This window comes from Pongo abelii, chromosome 9, assembly GCF_028885655.2.
Source record: "Pongo abelii isolate AG06213 chromosome 9, NHGRI_mPonAbe1-v2.0_pri, whole genome shotgun sequence".
Classification (NCBI taxonomy): Eukaryota; Metazoa; Chordata; class Mammalia; order Primates; family Hominidae; genus Pongo; species Pongo abelii.
The window spans coordinates 73284413-73309259 of NC_071994.2; the positions used below are offsets into that span (position 1 = coordinate 73284413).

Genomic DNA, 24847 nt, shown 5'->3' on the forward strand with positions numbered 1-24847 from the left:
CACTGGGTAACATGAGGAAACCCCATCCTCTATAAAAAAAAAAAAAAAAAATTAGCCGGGCATGGTGGTACACACCTGTAGTTCCAGCTACTCAGGAGGCTGAGGTGGGAGGATTGATTGAGCCCTGGAGTTTGAGGCTGCAGTGAGCCATGATGGCAACACTGCACTCCAGCCAGGGTGACAGAGCAAAACTGTGTCTCAAAAAACAAACAAACAAAAAAAAGATGTTATTTGAGAACCTGCTGTATTTGCCATGTAAGAATCACCTTAAGAGAGACATAGACAAATACAATATATTGCTTTATAGATAGATTTTGTCCCTGCATCAAGGACAAAAGTGATGTCTCTGATCTGATTTATATTGAAATAAATGTGAGCTATACATACATTTAAGAAAGATTAAGAAAAACAAGTAAAATTGGGCCGGGTGAGGTGGCTCATACCAGTAATCTCAGCACTTTGGGAGGCTGAGGTGGGCAGATCACTTGAGGTCAGAAGCACAAAACCAGCCTGACCAACATGGTGAAACCCCATCTCTACTGAAAATACAAACATTAACCGGGTGTGGTGTCGCGTGCCTGTAGTCTTCAGCTACTTGAGAGGCCGAGACAGGAGAATCCCTTGATCCTCGGAGGTAGAGGTTGCAGTGAGTCGATACTGTGCCACGGCCACTGCACTCCAGCCTAGGTGACACAGCGAGACTCCTCAAAAAAAATAAAATAAAATAAATAAATTAAAGTTTACTATTTACCCAATATTTGGTAAATCAGTGAGCGACAGCAAACAGAGCTCACCTATAAATCAATCCTCACTGGATGGGGCCACCCTTGCGGAGAGTTACTGAATTAGGAATTTAATCATTTTGATTGTTCTTGTGATTGCTTAGCAGTCCATTATCCTAATCTAATCAATCCAAAAGTGACATGATTATCTTATTTTTTGCAACCCCATTCATAATTTTAAAATCTTTTATTTTCTTGATAAATTATACGACTACTAAAAAAATTCTAAACGTTGCATTTAAGTATACAAAAGCTCAAACACAGCTGTACTTGGAGGCAGAGGATTGCATCAATTCCTGCATTCCCTGAAGAATCATTATGATTTCAGTAATATCAAATGCAGAAAATGTTGTGTTGAATAACTCTTAAAATACCATAAGCAGATATGTTGTTGAGAGCGGGATGTTTTTTGTATTGGTTGGTGAAAAATTTTGTGAACTTCTGGACAAAACTATTGACAATGGTCCTGTGGTTTATGCAATTGCATTTCTCAAACATTATGAAAATTAAAGCAAGCAACAACACTTGTAATTTATAATTAAATAGGGTGCAGCCTTGGAAATTGTCAACATGTTTATCATCCAATTTCATGTCTGAAGGTCACTGGCGAGTCCTATGACATGTTCGAAGGTAGCTTAATGGTCTTGGCCATTTTCAGTAGCAGCCCCCATTCACTAGGAGAACCACCAGAACAAACTCCAGATTTTAAATGAATCCAGACTGGGCGCTGCCACCTTTGTTGAGAGTTACTGCTTTAGGTAATTTAATCATCTTGATTGTCCTTGTGACGAGTTAGGAGACCGTTATCACAACCTAATCAATCCAGAAGTCATGAAGTCTCCACCCACTAATTAAGGTGACTCAATATAAACCTGCCTCCTGTGCCTCCACATTAGCTCATTTGGAAGACCTGGGTATAGGTGGTGGTCTCCTTGGCTCAGAGTCCCTGCAGCGGCTGAGGTGCCTGTGTCTCTCTGGTTCCCAGTGGCCGCCATCATGCTCTCCTCCCCACTCAGGGTGGCTGTGGTGTGCATGAGCAATGTCAACAGGAGCATGGAGGCCCACAGCATCCTCAGGAGAAAAGGGCTAAATGTCCGGTCTTTTGGAACTGAATCTCATGTGAGGCTACCAGGACCAAGACCCGGTCATCCTGTAGTTTATGATTTTGCAACAACATATAAGGAGATGTACAATGACCTCCTCAGGAAAGATAGGGAACGCTACACCCACAACGGAATCTTACACATCTTGGGAAGAAATGAGAGAATCAAGCCCGGTCCAGAAAGATTTCAGGAGTGCACTGATTTCTTTGATGTCATCTTCACCTGTGAGGAGAGTGTCTATGACACAGTGGTGGAAGATCTGTGTTCCAGAGAACAGCAGACCTTTCAGCCTGTGCACGTGATCAACATGGACATCGAAGATACCCTGGAAGATGCCACCCTGGGAGCTTTCCTCATCTGTGAGATTTGCCAGTGCCTGCAGCAGTCAGACGACATGGACGACAATCTGGAGGAGCTGCTGCTGCTAATGGAGGAGAAGGCAGGAAAAAGCTTTCTTCACACCGTCTGCTTCTACTGAAGATCTGGGCTGGCTTTGTCCCCTTCCTCAGTACGAACTTAGGCATGGGACTTTAGTCCAGATTTATCGTGAGAAGCATCTGCAAAGACCTTCCACCGAGTACTGTTTGTATTACTTTTGTACATATCACCTGGAAAGAGACTATTACCAAGAAAATATTTTACGGGAAATGAGAAGGACTAACATTTTTAAAAGCACTGAAAAATGCTTGGCATTGTTGTAGGTGCATTACGTGGGATAACTAATTTAATGCTTATATCATTCTACAAGGAAGCTATCCCAGCATGACTGCATTTTCCAGATGAGCAAACCGAGCTGATAATGGACTGCTGGAAAAATGATTTGTTTAAGGGTATTCGGCAGATAAATAGCATCGTATAGATAACCACCTTTTAAATAAAGTTCCTTTTCTCAATTTGAGTGGTTTTTTTTTTAATTTTTAAATTTTTTAAGTTAGTTGAGACCAATGGAGTGTGGTATATTAACTTAAATGTTCTTCTTCTTTAATAAGAGTATACTATTACATGTTTGAACAGATAAATGTTTTTACATGTAGATTATACCTTTTTTACTAATGCTCACTTTAATAGGTAAAATCCAAGTTGGATAATGAACTACATATTATGGTGAAATTTGGAATTATCTGCTCAAATAATAGGTCATCAAATTAAATGAAATAAAAAACTTAAATAAAAAATATATTCTTCTTTCTGTTTGGGGGATGGATTTCAAGCCACTAAGCGACATGCTTTTCTTTAAACCTTATGAATCACGCTGAAAAAAAAGGGATCTTTCGTAGTGAAAATTTTATTAAGTTTAAAATGTTCATTGGTATGAACATTGAGAACATCAGGTGATAAACCTAGTCATGTTTTCAAGGAGAAACAAGTGAAACACTGTTTCATAATCCTCGGTAGTGGCACCAAACCATGTTTACTAATAGGAGAAAAATAGATCAGAGGTAGTTGTTCATAGTTGAATTAATTTACATGTTATCTATTGAACTAGACTTATTATGGCAACCTAAAATAACAGCAGAGATTAGCTCTCAAAATGAGTTTATTTGAATGAAGGACTGGAATCAGGAATGCACCGGGTATAAAAAGTCACAGGTGTATTCTGAGAGGTTGGGATAAGGGGAAACTTTTAAAGGCAAAAAGAAGTCCACAGAAGCTGCTTTGAAATAAATTTATTGGTCACAGAAGCTCATTGCAGGAGTCGGCATTAGCTTATTGGTGGAGACAGCCATTGCTAGGCATGTGTTCTTGCGAGAACATTTTATCTGGAATGCTGCAGTCTTGAAGATAATGCAGTTATAGAAATATGTGTGGCCATGCAGAATGAGCAAAGTGTGTAAGACCTGCTGGTGGTGTAAAGCATGTAGGATGTGCCATAATCTCTTGTGGGTTTTAGAGAGTCCTTGTGATAGTTCTTGTCTCAAATACGCAAGCACGGGCTTCCCTCCTTCGTGACCTTCCAGCTCCACTTCATCAGCCTCCTCCACTGTGAATTTTACCCTTTTTCCCATTTTCCATGCTGGACTCTTTAGAAAAAATCCCTATGGGCAGCCCACATTTAAGGAGTGGGCCTTGTGCTCTACTTCCTTGTGGGTGGATTATCCATGTAAATTATATGCACTTACTCCTCACAGATGTGTCTATTCTCCCCCTCATTAATGTATTTATTCAATTATTTCTTCATAGCCGTATGGAATCTTGGATATTTATTTTTCTATGTGGGGTTACAATTCGATCCTGCTTTGTTTTGTTGCTCAAACTGTTTCTGTTCTGGCCATCGCAAGCACTTTCTGTTGCCTCCTGGGCCCTTTCATGTGCCCCATCGTGGTGTTTGTTTGGTTGTACTTCATTTTTCATGGGAAAGGAAACACTCTGGCATTATGAGATGCCCCGGGTTCATCTTATGTACTTCCAGCATCAGTCCCAGAATCAACAGTTTCTCCAAATAGTCCTGTTTGTATTACTGGAGTACGATGAGAGTAATCAAAATCAAGTGTGCTTGATGCTACTAAAGTACCAGTGTTTTCTGTCCTGCCTCCTTTGGCTACATTTAAATTTTTTCCCTTTGTCTTAATTTTCAGTTGGATTGTGAAGCATCTACATATGACTTTCCTTGTTTTTAAGCCTCCTTGAAGTTCTGTGAGGTTTTTCAATCTGTAATATTTTACCTTTTTACCTAATTTGAATAATTTCACAATTATTGCCTCAAAAACAAATATCAGTCCCATTCTTTCTCTCATTTCATTTTGAGACCCAAACTACACATCTGTTAGACCTTTTGATATTGTTCCTCCGGTACCTGAGGATCTCTTTCTTTCCTTTTTTGTTCTTTTTTTCTCACTTCTTCAGTTGGATAATTCTGCTGATAGACCTTATGGTTAATTTTTAGAAGTAGGATTACTGTGGTCAAAGAGGAGTATAGGCCAGAAACAGTGGCTCATGCCTATAATCCCAGCACCTTGAGAGGCTGAGGCAGGAGAATCACCTTGAGGCCAGGAGTTCAAGGCCAGCCTGAGCAACATAGTGAAGCCCTATCTCTACAAAAAAATAATAAATAGAAATTAGAGAAGTGTGGTGGCATAGCTAGGACCTGAGTCCTAGCTACTGACAAGGCTACTTGGAAGACAGAGTAAACGTGTTTTTAAATTTATTAGGTATTCAAGATTCCCTCCATAGAGGTTGTAACATTTTTCCCTATGACTGGCAAGCATGCCTTTTCCCTCACAAACTTGCCAGCAGGGTAGAGTGTCAAGCTTTTGAACATTTGTCAATCTGATAGTTTATCAGGTATGGTTGTGCATCTGTTAAAATAGCTGCCAGCCATTCTTTCTGCTGAACACAACGTGCCATTCCCCCATCATGATGTGCAGTCTATTACCCATCCCCTTTTATCCAGGGACATTGCCTTATGACTTACTTCAACCAACAGACTGAGCTTGAAGTATTACATTCTCTGCTTCATGGATTAGACTTGTGTAAAACCACAAACAAGCCACGTGGTGATTACACAATCCAGGTCAGACCTTGGGGTAGTTCAGACATGGGGCTGTGAGCTGTGGCTCACACCAGTAATCCAAAATACAAAAATTAACCAAGTGCGGTGCTGTGCACCTGTACTCCCAGCTACTTGGGAGGCTGAGGCAGGAGAATTGCTTGAACCTGGGAGGCGGAGGTTGCAGCGAGTGAGCCGAGATCGCACACTGCACTCCAGCCTGGAAAACAGAGTGAGATTCTGTTTCAAAAAAGAAGAAGGAGAAGGAGAAGAGTGGACGTGGGAAGTGAGGAGGGAGAGGAAGTAAAGGAGATGAAATAAAACAATTACAAATAAAGCTATTAACATACTTATAATGTTAAGTTTTTCTCATGAAACAAAGTGTTTCCCTCATTTTTTGAGTGTTTTGTTAGTCTTCTTATGGTAATTTTAAAACGGAAGAAAAAACACACACACGCAAATACAGAAAACAAAACAAAATAAAGCAGTTGCTTAAGAAATTATTATAAGGCACACATCATGTAATCAAGGAACAGAAATTTGTCAGACACACCTAAAGCAATGTTCATTTGACCGGTCCTTATCACAATATCCTTCTTTCCGGCATAACTCACTTTTATAGTTCAGATTTATCTTCAAATCTTCCTGAAACTTGTATCCAAATGTCATTTTTCATCTTCAGTAACCATGTGAACACCCATTTGCCTCTTTCTCTGGCTACTTCCTCAAGAAATCATTGTATTTTCATTACAGCAAATCTAAATCTTTATTTCCCACTCTACATAGTCTATAGTCAGATATGCGAGGTCACCATTACAACTTCCAATCAGAGCTCGCCTCCCTCTACCCAATAAACCAATACTAGAGGTGTTCAACAACCTAGAAAGTCCTCTTACCATATCTGCCCAACATATAATCATGCCCCACACTTCCCACACCCTGATTTTTAGCGATAATATTAGCTCTCACCTCTCATGCTTCCTCACACCCAACTACTGCCACAGTTCTTAGCAATTCTAGCATCCACACAGATTATCCACCCAGCACCCTCAACACTCTCACTTCTTCTCCGATTGCACTTGTCTACACCCTACCAGAGATACCCATGGTCATAGTCATCAAGAACCTCACCACTAGATCAAAATCTGAAACAGTCATGCCCCAACTATAGGACCACATCTTTCCCTTCACTTTTGCTTCTTTTTTTCAACTATAAGGGCTGTTTGACCATGCATTGTGCCACAACCCATGGATTCCAGCCCAATCCCTACTTATTCACCCTTTCTGGTCCAAAACCAGGTTCCATGGTTTATCACTATAATTACACCCTTTCAAACTCCCTCAGCATTTCTGCACCTTGCTCTTCTGTCACATTTGCATTGTCCGTGTCCAAACAGAGAGAAAAGAGAAACTCAACCACCTTGTCATGTTTTTCCAAATGGATTGGCTGGAAAAAGTAGTATCTATGGGACAGTCTCACTTTTGTCTTCAGAAAAGCTCTCACAAAAACCTACACTCAAGTTTGTATTCCCATATTGTAAAACAATTGTCTATGCCAAATATCCTCACCCCATCCCCAATCATGATCCTGACTGCCCACTGCCAGCTGATGGCCTTATCTTAAGCCACATTGACAGAATAGAGAGAAACTATCAGGGAGGAAACACCTCACTGCCCTACCACCAAAACTTTCACTTATATATTTGGACCCAGACACCCTTAAAGTCAGAAATCTGAGAGTGATTCAAAAGTCCTCCTTTTCTCATCCAGAAGTCCTCTCGTGTCAGCTCTAACATCCCTCTCCAATGTGTCCATTCCTCTGCCTTTTGACAGACACTTCCCTCCCCCGGGCTTCCAACCTCTCCTCTGCGAACTACTGTACCAGCTGGGTTCCCCACTTCCAGTCTTGCCTCCTGCTACTACACTGCAAGAGGAAAAAGAATATTTTCTTAAAACTTTGAAAGTTTCTCATACCAAGAACGTGAAAGTTGTTACTATCAAGATGAAGTCCACTATCGCCAGATCCAGGTGAAGTGGAGCTGGAGGGTCACGAAGGAGGGGAGCCCATGCTTGTATATCTGAGATAAGAACTATCACAAGGACTCCCTAAAACCCACAAGAGATTATGGCACATCCTACATGCTTTACACCATCAGCAGGTCTTACACACTTGGCTCATTCTGCATGGCCACACATATTGCTCTAACTGCATTATATTCAAGACTGCAACCTTCCAGATAAAATGTTCTCACAAGAACACGTGCCTAGCAATGGCTGTCTCCACCAATCAGCTAAGGCCAACTCCTGCAGTCAGCTTCTGTGACCAATAAACTTTGTTTTAAAGTAGTTTCTGTGGACTTCTTTTCACCTTTAAAAGTTTCCCCTTACCCCAACCTCTCAGGATGCACCTACGACTTGTTATACCCGGTGCATTCCTGTTTGCAATCCTTCATTTAAACAAACTCATTATCTTTTGAGAGTTAATCTCTGCTGTTATTTTAGCTTGCCATAATAAGTCTAGTTCAATAGATAACATGTAAATTAATTCAACTCTGAACAACTACTTCTGATCTATTTTTTCTCCTATTAGTGAACATGGTTTAGTGCCACTACCAAGGATTATGAAAAGTTTATTGTGGCACTATTCACGATAGCAAAGGCTTTGAACCAAGCCAAATGTCCAACAATGATAGACTGGATTAAGAAAATGTGGCACATATACACCATGGAGTACTATGCAGCCATAAAAAATGATGAGTTCATGTCCTTTGTAGGGACATGGATGGAGCTGGAAACCATCATTCTCAGCAAACTATCGCAAGGACAAAAGACCAAACACCGCATGTTCTCACTCATAGGTGGGAACTGAGCAATGAGAACACACGGACACAGGAAGGGGAACATCACACACCAGGGCCTGTTGTGGGGTGGTGGGGGTGGGGAGGGATAGCATTAGGAGATATACCTAGTATTAAATGATGAGTTAACTGGTGCAGCACACCAACGTGGCACATGTATACATATGTAACTAACCTGCACGTTGTGCACATGTACCCTAAAACTTAAAGTATAATAATAAAAAAGAAAAAAAAGAAGACCTTGTCTTTGGCAAGGCCTTCAGTGTGGGTATTGATCAGTCTAGTCAGGAGTTGAGAGGGTTTAGGCTTTGTTGTTGTTATAATGATCCTGAATAAACCACGTGTTTAATGGCCTCTAGTGTTACTCTCTTAGTCTATTTCTACTGCTATAACAAAATGCCTGAGACTGGACAATTTATAAATAATAGAAACTTATTCCTCACAGTTTTTGAGCCTGGAAAGTGCACAATCAAGCTGCTTGCAGGTTTGGCATCTGGTGAGGGCCTAGTCTGTTCTTCCAAGATGCCACCTTGAGCACTGTAACTTCACAAGACAAAAGAAACAGAAGAGCACAAAGGGCCTAGGCTAGTTCCCTCCAGCCCTCTGATAAGTTCACTAATTCCATTTAGGAACGCTCTGCCCTCACGATTTAATCACCTCCTAAAATCCTTGCCTCTTCATATTATCACATTGGTGGTTGAGTTTTAACATATGAATTTTGGGGAATATATTCAGACCATAACTTTCCATCCTTAGCCCACCGAATTCATTTCCTTCTCACACACAAAATACATTCATTCCATCTTAATAGCCCCAAAATGTTATAACTCATTTCAGTACCAATTCAAAATTCTAAGGTCCAGAGTCTCATCTAAATCAGATATGAGTGAGACCCAAGGTACAATTCATCCTGAGGCAAATTTCTCTCCAGCTGTGAGCCTGTGAAATCAAATAAGTTATGTGTTTCCAAAATACCATGGTGAGACAAGCACAGAATAGACACTTTCATTCCAAAAGGGAGAAACCGCCAAGAAAAAAAGGGGGGTAATGGGTCCCAAGTAAGCCCAAATCCAAACAAGGTAAATAACATTAAAACTTTAAGCCTGAGAATAATTTTTGACTCCATGCCCTGCCTTCCAGACACACTGGGGTGGCGTTTGGGTCCCAAGGCTTCAGGGGACCCGACCTCCATGTCTTTGCCAGATGCAGCCCATGCTGTAGATCTCACAGGTTGGTGTTCAGTGCCTGTGGCTCCCTCGAGCTAGAGTTGCACGTTGGTGATTCTACAGGTCTGGAGCGTTGGGAGCAGCCCAGCCCTACAGTTCTCTTGGGCATTACCCAAGTGGAACTGTGAGGTGGCTCCACTACTATGGCTCCACTAGGCATTACCCTCTCTGTGTGACTCTGCCCCTGTGGCAGTTCTCTCTGTGGGCACTGCACTTCAGCCTGGGTGACAGAGACTGTCTCAAAAAAATCAAAAAGGCAAAAGATCTGGACAGACATCTCGTCAAAGAAGATACACAGATGGCAAAGAAGCATATGAAAAGGTAGTCAACAACATGCCATTGGAGAATTACAGATTTACACAACATGAGATACCACTACATACTTATTAGAATGGTGAAAATCCAAAACACTGACAACAGTGAATGCTGGGGAGGATGTGGAACAACAGGATCTCTCATTCACTGCTGATGGGAATGCAAAATGGTACAGCCACTTAAGAAGGCAGCTTGGCAGTTTCTTACAAAACTAAGCATGCTCTTACCATACAATCCAGCAATCATGCTCCTGAGTACTTACCCAAATGAGTTAAAAATCTATGTCCACGCAAAAACCTGCAGATAGATAGCTATAGGAGCTTTATTCATAATTGCCAAAACTGGCAATCAAGCTGTACTTCAGTCAGTGCACACACAAGTAAATTGTAAAAAAAGCAAAAGTCAAATAATAACACCTAAATAAAAGATATTCAGGTCAGAAAGCAGTATGTAAACATGTATCTATTAAGAGATGACATGGCTGTGTATGTAAAAAAAAAATGCTAAGAATCTACAATACACGAGATTAATAAATGGATTTAGCAAGGTCAGGGACGCCAAAATTAAAATACAAAAATAAATTATACTTTATATAAAACCAGCAAATAATTTAAAATACAATTACATACAATTTTATTTATTATAACACTGAAACAAAGCATAAAATATCTAAATTTTATGGCTGGGCGCAATGATTCTCGTGTGTTATCCCAGCAGTTTGGAAGGCCAAGGCGGGCAAATCGCTTGCACTCAGGTGTTCGAGACCAGCCTCGGCAACATGGTGAGCCCCATCTCTACTAAAAATACAAAAAAACTTGGCTGGGCATGGTGGTACACGCCTGCGGTCCCAGCTACTCTGGAGCCTGACGTGGGAGGATCACTTGAAAGCAGGAGGGGTGGCGGGGGCAGTGGTGGAGGTTGCAGTGAGCCAAGAGCTGAGATCTCTCCACTGCACTCTAGCCTGGGTGACAGAGCGAGACCCTGTCTCAAAAAAAAATCTAAATTTTAGTGGAGCTTAACATTTGAATGTGATCAGAGAAAGAGACATGGCCCAGCGAGCAAGTTGGTCAGTTGAAAACAATGCAGTTCTGCAATGGCAAAAAACCTGAGGGTCCCACAGGGCACTCTTGGGAGTGCTAATTATTTACAAGAGCCAAAGGATCTTGTGGAACACACCCAAAGGATCTTGGAGGATGCTAAGCAGATGTGGGGCACTTTAACAGTCATGCCAATGGGTCATGCAGTACTAGCAGAATGTTTAGAAAAACTGTTCAGTTCCAAGAAAGACCATCCCCCTATTTAGCCCTCAACTAAACTCACTTGGTGGGTCAAATTAAAAATCCAGCAGAAGGCCTCTAAAAAGTCTTCACAGTAAACAGTTTTCTAGCCTCTGCTCGCAGTTCAACAAGACCAGAGATGGTCGGAGGCCCCACAAGCCAAATCATTAGCACCCAATAATTATTATTACCACTAAACATGTCCCTGGAACTGAGAAATACCCTGTGACAAACAAAAAGGTATTTCTTAAACATAAAACTGTTTCTCCTTTACAAATATGTATATATACACTTACTTGGACTAATTAAATAAAAAGATATGAAAAGGATACATAAAGAAAGGAAGAAGTTTATCAGCAGGAAGAGCTTTAGTGAATAAGATAACTGAAAATTACATGTGGATTATTTGGTGGCCAAAGAAAAAGAGGGTACAGAATGTTTTTCATAGTTGACCTTGACTTACAGAAGTAGGGAAAATTGATTTTTCGGCGATATTTAGGTATTCCCATGTAAATATTTAAAATATTATTATTGCAAACACCAAAGTTTGAATGGCTTTTTTGAAAATGCTGTAAATTTAATTCAAGTTCCAAAGGAACACTTTTGATAAAAAGTGTTTTTTAAATAATTAATACGATTTTCAGGCTGGGCATGGTGGCTCATGCCTGCAATCCCAGCATTTTGGAAAGCCAAGATGAGAGGATCACTTGAGGCCAGGAAATCAAGACCAGCCTGGGCAACATAGGGAGACCCCATCTCTACACAACAAATTAAAATACGTAAAATTTTACAAAGAAAGTGGGATTAATGTTTACCAGATCCCATAAAATGGAAACAGGAATAATTGGTGTAGCAATGCTAACACTCTTTTGTTAGGAATAAGTACATGAGCATACTTAAGAAGGGATGGAGGTTTAGAGGAAAAGGTGGACTAGGCAGGCTTGGAGAGCCATAATGACTTGGCCAACATGTACGGAATTGAGGAGATGTTGAAAAGACGGTTCTATATTTGGGCTCCCTGGGATAATAGCGGCCCCTCAGGCTTTCAGGCCAACACATAAAATCTCAGTTCCCTGTCACCCATCGTTCTGACAGCCTCGTTGTCACTCGTCCCATTCTAGCCCAAGAGAACTCCATTTAAAACAGGTAAGGGATTTTTTTTATTGCTGTGAGTAAAATTTCAGTCTAGATAGGAACGGCCCTATCTAGACTAGATGTTACGGGACCTAAAGTAGGTGGCTGAAAATACTAGTACTATTGTCTGGAGTTGGGTAGACAGAGTTGGAGGGACTAAAGCAGTGTGGGGTGGAACCACTTGTACTGGCTCATCTGTGCATATTCCTTGCAAACTTCACATTCAGTGGTGTCATGTTGATACCTTGAAAATGACCTTGGTGGGAGTACATACACTGCCGAAACTGGCAAACACTACAATGCAGGCCTTTCATTGATTGACTGATCTTTGTGTGTGTATTTTAGCTGGGTTACCAGCACACCACCAAACCACAGTCATAAATATGGACTATGCCAGTGGAATGGAGAATGCTGTCTGGGATGGCAGAATGAGGAGACTCTGGGCATGGGGACCCTTTTTACCTCTCAGTGTGCCAAAGAGCCCTGAGCCTGGAGCCCCTCCAAGGAAGGTTCTACATTGGCTCCGATCCTGACTACTGTAAATATCCAAGGTATTAAAGGGACTTATTTACGGCTACCCTGCCCTGATACTTCACGCTCATCCAATATTTTGTCATTTGGTTGTTTTGTTAAACATTTTGAGGAGTCGCACTGTGCTGTGATGTACTGAGACCTGGAAAAACACAAAGAAACACTATAATTCTCAGACCTCAGAAAGTCTTAAATCAGTTAGGGGAAACATTGCCAGGTAATCTAACATACTCCTATTCCTGAGATAGGTCCTCTGATAATTAGACTTCTTGTGAAACCAGAGAGAAGAAATGATTTATGAGTTGAATGTTCTCACAGGCACATTGCTGACACAATGGAGAGATTTTTTTTTTTTTTTTGAGATGGAGCCTCACTCTGTCACCCAGGCTGGAGTGCAGTGGCACAATCATGGCTCGCTGCAGGCTCCACCTCCTGTGTTCATGCCATTCTCCTGCCTCAGCCTCCCGAGTAGCTTGGACTACAGGCACCCGCCACCACACCCAGCCAACTTTTTGTATTTTTAGTAGAGACGGGGTTTCACCGTGTTAGCCAGGATGGTCTGGATCTCCTGACCTCGTGATCCACCCGCCTTGGCCTCCCAAAGTGCTAGGATTACAGGCGTGAGCCACCGCGCCCGGCCAGAGAGATGATTTTTTAAAATAACCTGAATAAGGGTAATTATCTCACGAACACAAAGAAGGGCAATGGAAGTTAATTCTCTGAGATGCTGAAGATACCTGGACCGAGACAGGAGAACATTCATGAGGCATTTGAGAAGTTGTGTAGATTAGGTTGAGTAGATAAGCAACTACTCAGGTACCCACAATTTCACCCATAGGCCAGGCCCCAGTCATTGAGCTCTTTAACCTCTCTTCTTTGCCCCCCAGAAGCAAAATCCTCTTTACTCTCAAAGTACCAAATGGCCATCCTTAGCTTAGCAGGTCCTCTTCAGGCTTCTCTTTTCTATTTAAGATTTACATTGCTTCATTTGATCTTTTCTTCTGGCTGTTACTTTGTCAGCATAGTGGTGCACACACTTGGCCATCAACCTCCAATGGCATTTTCATGTCTGTTTTGATTTATTCCACCTCCTTCAGAGGGGCGAATTTCTTCAGGGTATTGTATATTTTCACAGTGCTTGTGTGATCACAGGCTGACCTAGTGGTAGTTGCTGTCCCCAGCAGGCACATCTTAAGCAGCCTCTACTGGGCTCTTGTCACATAATTTTATTTTTGAAACAATTTCAGCCATTGCTTACAGGGTACTGCAGGAACAAATATAGGAGTAAATCTTTTTTTTTCTTTTTTTTATCATTATTATTATTACTATTATTATTATTATTATTATTATTATACTCTAGGCTCTATGGTACATGTCCTACTCTGGAAACTGAATTTAGAGATGGGGAGAATGGAACCTGAGAGGCAGGGAAAGAATGATTATGTGTACTTACTATGTGCTAGATTCTCAGTCAGGCACTGAATAAATACAGACATGCTAAAAGTTGTTTATCTATTATAGTTCATTATTTCCTGGATCCCTGAACTTCTGCACCACGCTCATCTCCTGAGAATGGAGAAGGGCGTTACATAATAGTAAAGAGTTCAATTCAACATGAAGACCTAACTATCCTAAATATATATGCACTCAACACAGGAGCAGCCAGATTCATAATGCAAGTTCTTAGAAACCTACAAAGAGACTTAGAATCCCACACAAAAATAGTGGGAGACTTCAACACTCCACTGACAGGATTAGATAGACCATCAAGGCAGAAAAACAGCAAAGATATTCAGGGCCTAAACTCAATATTGGACCAAATGGATATAATAGACCTTTTTATTATTTATTTCTGAGACACAGTCTGCCTCGGACACCCAGGCTGGAGTGCAGTGGCATGATCTCAACTCGCTGCAAACTCCACCTCCCAGGCTCAAGCAATTCTCATGCCTCAGCCTCCCAAGTGTCTGGGATTACTATTAAAATTTTATGAGATAGCAATTAGAAAAAAGTGTCTAAAAAGGCTCCATAACTGGGGATTGATGAAAAAATGGAGAAATACTGGACTAGAGTGAAGAGAACTAGGAAACACTGAGGCATCTGCTGGTAAAAATTTTGAACTCTAAGGAGAAAGAGAAAAATCTTACAAACATGCAGTTGAAAAGAACTTGTTTCCAGCCTCATCCATGTCCCTACAAAGGACATGAACTCATCAACTTTTATGGCTGCATAGTAGCCCATGGTGCATATGTGCCACATTTTCTTAATCCAGTCTATCATTGATGGACATTTGGGTTGGTTCCAAGTCTTTGCTATTGTGAATAGCAATAAACGTGCATGTGCATGTGCCTTTATAGCAGCCTGATTTATAATCCTTCGGGTATATACCCAGTAATGGGATGGCTGGGTCAAATGGCATTTCTAGTTCCATCATGCAAACTATCGCAAGAACAAAAAACCAAACACCACAGGTTCTCGCTCATAGGTGGGAATTGAACAATAATGAGAACACTTGGACACAGGAAGGGGAACATCACACACCAGGGCCTGTCGTGGGGTGGTGGGGGGCGGTGAGGGAAAGCATCAGGAGATATACCTAATGTAAATGACGAGTTAACAGGTGCAGCACACCAACGTGACACATGTATACATGTGTTAGAAACCTGCACTTTGTGCACATGTCCCCTAGAACTCAAGTATAATAAATATATATATATTTAAGAAAAGAGCATATTATCTACAGAAGAAGAATGATGCTGGAATTAGACTTTTTATCTCCAACACTGGAACAGACAGTGGCATAGCAGTTAAGGACTACTGAGAGGAAGGACTACAGCCCAACAATCCTGTACCCAGCCGAGATGTGGCCCCTCTGTCAGGGTGAAGGAAAGATACACAGCAATTCAGACAGTTTATCTCCTGTGTCCCCCACAGAGAAACATACTTGAGAGAAGACTTTCCAAACATTATCACTTATGTGAACCTGAACAACAATTCATGGAAATGTGAAGGAAAGAACACAAATCTCTGGGCTTCACCACTAGAGTTTGTGATTCAGTGGCTTGCGGTCTAAATTTTCATTTTTTACAAGTTCCCAATTAATGCTAATGCTGCTAGTCTGAGAACATGCTTTGAGAAACTTTAAGGTGTTTACTAATTTGTTTGTTTGTTTGTTTGTTTGCTTGTTTGTTTTGAGACGGAGTTTCACTCTTCTCGCCCAGGCTGTGGTGCAATGGCATGATCTCTGCTCACTGCAACCTCCGCCTCCCGGGTTCAAACAATTCTCCTGCCTCAGCCCTCCAGAGTAGCCAGAATTGCAGACACCCGCCACCACGCCCGGAATATTTTTTGTATTTCTTTAGTAGAGACAGGGTTTTGCCATGTTGGCCAGGCTGGACTCGAACTCTGGACCTCAGGTGATCCACCCGCCTCAGCCTCCCAAAGTGCAGGGATTACAGGCATGAGCCACCGCGCCCAAAACGATGACTTCAAGTGAAATGCCATATAATGAAATTAATTTTATCGTAGGCTAATTGATATGAACAAGAGTCACAAAAACATCACCAAACTTCTAAATAAAGCTTCAACACACTTAGGGTATTAAACTTAGAAATACTTGTGAGCTGTACATACACTTTAGAAAGCCTAATGAAACCTAGTAAGATTATTATTCACCCAATTTTTGGTGAGTCAGTGAGTGATGGCGGTCGTAGTTGTGGTAAGTTAAATCAAGGAATAAATGTTTGCAAAGAAAAAATTGTAAGGAGCACCTCCTACTACTACACAGTTAAAAAATCAATCATGACAGACACAGCAGGCTGGCTGATCTATTTTGTACTCTCATCGTTATTGTCTTGCATTTGTATGATTACCACGATTTATGAATTTTATGGAATTTTATTTTTCAATAGTTTGTATTCATTCATTTTCCAACCCGCTGATTCCAGTTCAGAGTGGCAGGTGGCTGGAACCTATCTTGGCAGCTCAAGGTGTGAGGCAGGAAACAACGCTACACAGGACCCCATCCAGGGCTCAGGGCACACCCCACACTGGGACCATACAGATGACAGGTCATCTCATGTGCACATCTTTGGGATGTGGGAGGAAAAATGTATCCAGAGAAAAACCACAAAGACATGCGGAGAATATGCAAACCCCACACAGACTTCGGCTTGCCAGAAGTCAAATTTTTAAATTAATATTAAAATAACCTGATATTATTTGGGGTGGGTAGAGTGGCTCATGCCTTTAATCCCAGCACTTTGGGAGGCTGAGGCGGGAGGATCACCTGAGGTCCAGAGTTCGAGACCAGCCGGGCCAACATGGTGAAAACCTGTCTCTATTAAAGAAATACAAAAAATTTTCCGGGCGTGTTGGCGGGTGCCTGTAATTCTGGCTATTCTGGATGGCTGAATATTCCCCAAAATTCATGTGTTAAAACTCATCCACCAATATGATAATATTAAGAGGCAAGGCTTTTAGGAGGTGATTAAATCGTGAGGGCAGAGCATTCCTAAATAGAATTAGTGAACTTATCAGAGGGCTGGACGGAACTAGCCTAGGCCCTTTGTGCTCTTCTGTTTCTTTTGTCTTGTGAAGTTACAGTGCTCAAGGTGGCATCTTGGAAGAACAGACTAGGCCCTCACCAGATGCCAAACCTGCAAGCAGCTTGATTGTGCACTTTCCAGGCTCAAAAACTGTGAGGAATAAGTTTCTATTATTTATAAATTGTCCAGTCTCAGGCATTTTGTTATAGCAGTAGAAATAGACTAAGAGAGTAACACTAGAGGCCATTAAACACGTGGTTTATTCAGGATCATTATAACAACAACAAAGCCTAAACCCTCTCAACTCCTGACTAGACTGATCAATACCCACGCTGAAGGCCTTGCCAAAGACAAGGTCTTCTTTTTTTTCTTTTTTATTATTATACTTTAAGTTTTAGGGTACATGTACACAACGTGCAGGTTAGTTACATATGTATACATGTGCCACGTTGGTGTGCTGCACCAGTTAACTCATCATTTAATACTAGGTATATCTCCTAATGCTATCCCTCCCCACCCCCACCACCCCACAACAGGCCCTGGTGTGTGATGTTCCCCTTCCTGTGTCCGTGTGTTCTCATTGCTCAGTTCCCACCTATGAGTGAGAACATGCGGTGTTTGGTCTTTTGTCCTTGCGATAGTTTGCTGAGAATGATGGTTTCCAGCTCCATCCATGTCCCTACAAAGGACATGAACTCATCATTTTTTATGGCTGCATAGTACTCCATGGTGTATATGTGCCACATTTTCTTAATCCAGTCTATCATTGTTGGACATTTGGCTTGGTTCAAAGCCTTTGCTATCGTGAATAGTGCCACAATAAACTTTTCATAATCCTTGGTAGTGGCACTAAACCATGTTCACTAATAGGAGAAAAAATAGATCAGAAGTAGTTGTTCAGAGTTGAATTAATTTACATGTTATCTATTGAACTAGACTTATTATGGCAAGCTAAAATAACAGCAGAGATTAACTCTCAAAAGATAATGAGTTTGTTTAAACGAAGGATTGCAAACAGGAATGCACCGGGTATAACAAGTCGTAGGTGCATCCTGAGAGGTTGGGGTAAGGGGAAACTTTTAAAGGTGAAAAGAAGTCCACAGAAACTACTTTAAAACAAAGTTTATTGGTCACAGAAGCTGACTGCAGGAGTTGGCCTTAGCTGATTGGTGGAGACAGCCATTGCTAGGCACGTGTTCTTGTGAGAACATTTTATCTGGAAGGTTGCAGTCTTGAATATAATGCAGTTAGAGCAATATGTGTGGCCATGCAGAATGAGCCAAGTGTGTAAGACCTGCTGATGGTGTAAAGCATGTAGGATGTGCCATAATCTCTTGTGGGTTTTAGGGAGTCCTTGTGATAGTTCTTATCTCAGATATACAAGCATGGGCTCCCCTCCTTCGTGACCCTCCAGCTCCACTTCACCTGGATCTGACGATAGTGGACTTCATCTTGATAGTAACAACTTTCACGTTCTTGGTATGAGAAACTTTCAAAGTTTTAAGAAAATATTCTTTTTCCTCTTGCAGTGTAGTAGCAGGAGGCAAGACTGGAAGTGGGGAACCCAGCTGGTACAGTAGTTCGCAGAGGAGAGGTTGGAAGCCCGGGGGAGGGAAGTGTCTGTCAAAAGGCAAAGGAATGGACACATTGGAGAGGGATGTTAGAGCTGACACGAGAGGACTTCTGGATGAGAAAAGGAGGACTTTTGAATCACTCTCAGATTTCTGACTTTAAGGGTGTCTGGGTCCAAATATATAAGTGAAAGTTTTGGTGGTAGGGCAGTGAGGTGTTTCCTCCCTGATAGTTTCTCTCTATTCTGTCAATGTGGCTTAAGATAAGGCCATCAGCTGGCAGTGGGCAGTCAGGATCATGATTGGGGATGGGGTGAGGATATTTGGCATAGACAATTGTTTTAAAATATGGGAATACAAACTTGAGTGTAGGTTTTTGTGAGAGCTTTTCTGAAGACAAAAGTGAGACTGTCCCATAGATACTACTTTTTCCAGCCAATCCATTTGGAAAAACATGACAAGGTGGTTGAGTTTCTCTTTTCTCTCTGTTTGGACACGGACAATGCAAATGTGACAGAAGAGCAAGGTGCAGAAATGCTGAGGGAGTTTGAAAGGGTGTAATTATAGTGATAAACCATGGAACCTGGTTTTGGACCAGAAAGGGTGAATAAGTAGGGATTGGGCTGGAATCCATGGGTTGTGGCACAATGCATGGTCAAACAGCCCTTATAGTTGAAAAAAAGAAGCAAAAGTGAAGGGAAAGATGTGGTCCTATAGTTGGGGCATGACTGTTTCAGATTTTGATCTAGTGGTGAGGTTCTTGATGACTATGACCATGGGTATCTCTGGTAGGGTGTAGACAAGTGCAATCGGAGAAGAAGTGAGAGTGTTGAGGGTGCTGGGTGGATAATCTGTGTGGATGCTAGAATTGCTAAGAACTGTGGCAGTAGTTGGGTGTGAGGAAGCATGAGAGGTGAGAGCTAATATTATCACTAAAAATCAGGGTGTGGGAAGTGTGGGGCATGATTATATGTTGGGCAGATATGGTAAGAAGACTTTCTAGGTTGTTGAACACCTCTAGTATTGGTTTATTGGGTAGAGGGAGGCGAGCTCTGACTGGAAGTTGTAATGGTGACCTCGCATATCTGACTATAGACTATGTAGAGTGGGAAATAAAGATTTAGATTTGCTGTAATGAAAATACAATGATTTCTTGAGGAAGTAGCCAGAGAAAGAGGCAAATGGGTGTTCACATGGTTACTGAAGATGAAAAATGACATTTGGATACAAGTTTCAGGAAGATTTGAAGATAAATCTGAACTATAAAAGTGAGTTATGCCGGAAAGAAGGATATTGTGATAAGGACCGGTCAAATGAACATTGCTTTAGGTGTGTCTGACAAATTTCTGTTCCTTGATTACATGATGTGTGCCTTATAATAATTTCTTAAGCAACTGCTTTATTTTGTTTTGTTTTCTGTATTTGCGTGTGTGTGTTTTTTCTTCCGTTTTAAAATTACCATAAGAAGACTAACAAAACACTCAAAAAATGAGGGAAACACTTTGTTTCATGAGAAAAACTTAACATTATAAGTATGTTAATAGCTTTATTTGTAATTGTTTTATTTCCTCTCCTTTACTTCCTCTCCCTCCTCACTTCCCACGTCCACTCTTCTCCTTCTCCTTCTTCTTTTTTGAAACAGAATCTCACTCTGTTTTCCAGGCTGGAGTGCAGTGTGCGATCTCGGCTCACTCGCTGCAACCTCCGCCTCCCAGGTTCAAGCAATTCTCCTGCCTCAGCCTCCCAAGTAGCTGGGAGTACAGGTGCACAGCACCGCACTTGGTTAATTTTTGTATTTTGGATTACTGGTGTGAGCCACAGCTCACGGCCCCATGTCTGAACTACCCCAAGGTCTGACCTGGATTGTGTAATCACCACGTGGCTTGTTTGTGGTTTTACACAAGTCTAATCCATGAAGCAGAGAATGTAATACTTCAAGCTCAGTCTGTTGGTTGAAGTAAGTCATAAGGCAATGTCCCTGGATAAAAGGGGATGGGTAATAGACTGCACATCATGATGGGGGAATGGCACGTTGTGTTCAGCAGAAAGAATGGCTGGCAGCTATTTTAACAGATGCACAACCATACCTGATAAACTATCAGATTGACAAATGTTCAAAAGCTTGACACTCTACCCTGCTGGCAAGTTTGTGAGGGAAAAGGCATGCTTGCCAGTCATAAGGAAAAATGTTACAACCTCTATGGAGGGAATCTTGAATACCTAATAAATTTAAAAACACGTTTACTCTGTCTTCCAAGTAGCCTTGTCAGTAGCTAGGACTCAGGTCCTAGCTATGCCACCACACTTCTCTAATTTCTATTTTTTATTTTTTTGTAGAGATAGGGCTTCACTATGTTGCTCAGGCTGGCCTTGAACTCCTGGCCTCAAGGTGATTCTCCTGCCTCAGCCTCTCAAGGTGCTGGGATTATAGGCATGAGCCACTGTTTCTGGCCTGTACTCCTCTTTGACCACAGTAATCCTACTTCTAAAAATTAACCATAAGGTCTATCAGCAGAATTATCCAACTGAAGAAGTGAGAAAAAAAGAACAAAAAAGGAAAGAAAGAGATCCTCAGGTACCGGAGGAACAATATCAAAAGGTCTAACAGATGTGTAGTTTGGGTCTCAAAATGAAATGAGAGAAAGAATGGGACTGATTTTTGTTTTTGAGGCAATAATTGTGAAATTATTCAAATTAGGTAAAAAGGTAAAATATTACAGATTGAAAAACCTCACAGAACTTCAAGGAGGCTTAAAAACAAGGAAAGTCATATGTAGATGCTTCACAATCCAACTGAAAATTAAGACAAAGGGAAAAAATTTAAATGTAGCCAAAGGAGGCAGGACAGAAAACACTGGTACTTTAGTAGCATCAAGCACACTTGATTTTGATTACTCTCATCGTCCTCCAGTAATACAAACAGGACTATTTGGAGAAACTGTTGATTCTGGGACTGATGCTGGAAGTATATAAGATGAACCCGGGGCATCTCATAATGCCAGAGTGTTTCCTTTCCCATGAAAAATGAAGTACAACCAAACAAACACCACGATGGGGCACATGAAAGGGCCCAGGAGGCAACAGAAAGTGCTTGCGATGGCCAGAACAGAAACAGTTTGAGCAACAAAACAAAGCAGGATCGAATTGTAACCCCACATAGAAAAATAAATATCCAAGATTCCATACGGCTATGAAGAAATAATTGAATAAATACATTAATGAGGGGGAGAATAGACACATCTGTGAGGAGTAAGTGCATATAATTTACATGGATAATCCACCCACAAGGAAGTAGAGCACAAGGCCCACTCCTTAAATGTGGGCTGCCCATAGGGATTTTTTCTAAAGAGTCCAGCATGGAAAATGGGAAAAAGGGTAAAATTCACAGTGGAGGAGGCTGATGAAGTGGAGCTGGAAGGTCACGAAGGAGGGAAGCCCGTGCTTGCGTATTTGAGACAAGAACTATCACAAGGACTCTCTAAAACCCACAAGAGATTATGGCACATCCTACATGCTTTACACCACCAGCAGGTCTTACACACTTTGCTCATTCTGCATGGCCACACATATTTCTATAACTGCATTATCTTCAAGACTGCAGCATTCCAGATAAAATGTTCTCGCAAGAACACATGCCTAGCAATGGCTGTCTCCACCAATAAGCTAATGCCGACTCCTGCAATGAGCTTCTGTGACCAATAAATTTATTTCAAAGCAGCTTCTGTGGACTTCTTTTTGCCTTTAAAAGTTTCCCCTTATCCCAACCTCTCAGAATACACCTGTGACTTGTTATACCCGGTGCATTCCTGATTCCAGTCCTTCATTCAAATAAACTCATTTTGAGAGCTAATCTCTGCTGTTATTTTAGGTTGCCATAATAAGTCTAGTTCAATAGATAACATGTAAATTAATTCAACTATGAACAACTACCTCTGATCTATTTTTCTCCTATTAGTAAACATGGTTTGGTGCCACTACCGAGGATTATGAAACAGTGTTTCACTTGTTTCTCCTTGAAAACATGACTAGGTTTATCACCTGATGTTCTCAATGTTCATACCAATGAACATTTTAAACTTAATAAAATTTTCACTATGAAAGATCCCTTTTTTTTCAGCGTGATTCATAAGGTTTAAAGAAAAGCATGTTGCTTAGTGGCTTGAAATCCATCCCCCAAACAGAAAGAAGAATATATTTTTTATTTAAGTTTTTTATTTCATTTAATTTGATGACCTATTATTTGAGCAGATAATTCCAAATTTCACCATAATATGTAGTTCATTATCCAACTTGGATTTTACCTATTAAAGTGAGCATTAGTAAAAAAGGTATAATCTACATGTAAAAACATTTATCTGTTCAAACATGTAATATTATACTCTTATTAAAGAAGAAGAAGATTTAAGTTAATATACCACACTTCATTGGCCTCAACTAACTTAAAAAATTTAAAAATTTAAAAAAAAATACCACTCAAATTGAGAAAAGGAACTTTATTTAAAAGGTGGTTATCTATACGATGCTATTTATCTGCCGAATACCCTTAAACAAATCATTTTTCCAGCAGTCCATTATCAGCTCGGTTTGCTCATCTGGAAAATGCAGTCATGCTGGGATAGCTTCCTTGTAGAATGATATAAGCATTAAATTAGTTATCCCACGTAATGCACCTACAACAATGCCAAGCATTTTTCAGTGCTTTTAAAAATGTTAGTCCTTCTCATTTCCTGTAAAATATTTTCTTGGTAATAGTCTCTTTCCAGGTGATATGTACAAAAGTAATACAAACAGTACTCGGTGGAAGGTCTTTGCAGATGCTTCTCATGATAAATCTGGACTAAAGTCCCATGCCTAAGTTCTTACTGAGGAAGGGGACAAAGCCAGCCCAGATCTTCAGTAGAAGCAGACGGTGTGAAGAAAGCTTTTTCCTGCCTTCTCCTCCATTAGCAGCAGCAGCTCCTCCAGATTGTCGTCCATGTCGTCTGACTGCTGCAGGCACTGGCAAATCTCACAGATGAGGAAAGCTCCCAGGGTGGCATCTTCCAGGGTATCTTCGATGTCCATGTTGATCACGTGCACAGGCTGAAAGGTCTGCTGTTCTCTGGAACACAGATCTTCCACCACTGTGTCATAGACACTCTCCTCACAGGTGAAGATGACATCAAAGAAATCAGTGCACTCCTGAAATCTTTCTGGACCGGGCTTGATTCTCTCATTTCTTCCCAAGATGTGTAAGATTCCGTTGTGGGTGTAGCATTCCCTATCTTTCCTGAGGAGGTCATTGTACATCTCCTTATATGTTGTTGCAAAATCATAAACTACAGGATGACCGGGTCTTGGTCCTGGTAGCCTCACATGAGATTCAGTTCCAAAAGACCGGACATTTAGCCCTTTTCTCCTGAGGATGCTGTGGGCCTCCATGCTCTTTTTGACATTGCTCATGCACACCACAGCCACCCTGAGTGGGGAGGAGAGCATGATGGCGGCCACTGGGAACCAGAGAGACACAGGCACCTCAGCCGCTGCAGGGACTCTGAGCCAAGGAGACCACCACCTATACCCAGGTCTTCCAAATGAGCTAATGTGGAGGCACAGGAGGCAGGTTTATATTGAGTCACCTTAATTAGTGGGTGGAGACTTCATGACTTCTGGATTGATTAGGTTGTGATAATGGTCTCCTAACTCATCACAAGAACAATCAAGATGATTAAATTACCTAAAGCAGTAACTCTCAACAAAGGTGGCAGCGCCCAGTCCAGATTCATTTAAAATCTGGAGTTTGTTCTGGTGGTTCTCCTAGTGAATGGGGGCTGCTACTGAAAATGGCCAAGACCATTAAGCTACCTTCGAACATGTCATAGGACTCGCCAGTGACCTTCAGACATGAAATTGGATGATAAACATGTTGACAATTTCCAAGGCTGCACCCTATTTAATTATAAATTACAAGTGTTGTTGCTTGCTTTAATTTTCATAATGTTTGAGAAATGCAATTGCATAAATCACAGGACCATTG

General features: G+C 41.2%; 2 protein-coding genes across 2 annotated transcripts; one reads left to right on the top strand and one right to left on the bottom strand.

The window, feature by feature from the left end:
- Nucleotides 1-1697: 1697 nt before the first annotated feature.
- Nucleotides 1698-2363, top strand: LOC129048975 (RNA polymerase II subunit A C-terminal domain phosphatase SSU72 like protein 4). Its single transcript, XM_054526200.2, has one exon. It carries the CDS (start codon nucleotides 1779-1781, stop codon nucleotides 2361-2363), a length of 585 nt encoding a protein of 194 aa, XP_054382175.1. The 5' UTR covers nucleotides 1698-1778.
- Nucleotides 2364-23724: 21361 nt separating this feature from the next.
- Nucleotides 23725-24349, bottom strand: LOC100432294 (RNA polymerase II subunit A C-terminal domain phosphatase SSU72 like protein 2). Its single transcript, XM_002822173.4, has one exon. It carries the CDS (start codon nucleotides 24307-24309, stop codon nucleotides 23725-23727), a length of 585 nt encoding a protein of 194 aa, XP_002822219.3. The 5' UTR covers nucleotides 24310-24349.
- Nucleotides 24350-24847: the final 498 nt, after the last annotated feature.

Coding starts and splice junctions, on each gene's coding strand:
- LOC100432294 (XM_002822173.4), bottom strand. CDS start 24,309: ATGCTCTCCTCCCCACTCAGGGTGGCTGTGGTGTGCATGAGCAATGTC.
- LOC129048975 (XM_054526200.2), top strand. CDS start 1,779: ATGCTCTCCTCCCCACTCAGGGTGGCTGTGGTGTGCATGAGCAATGTC.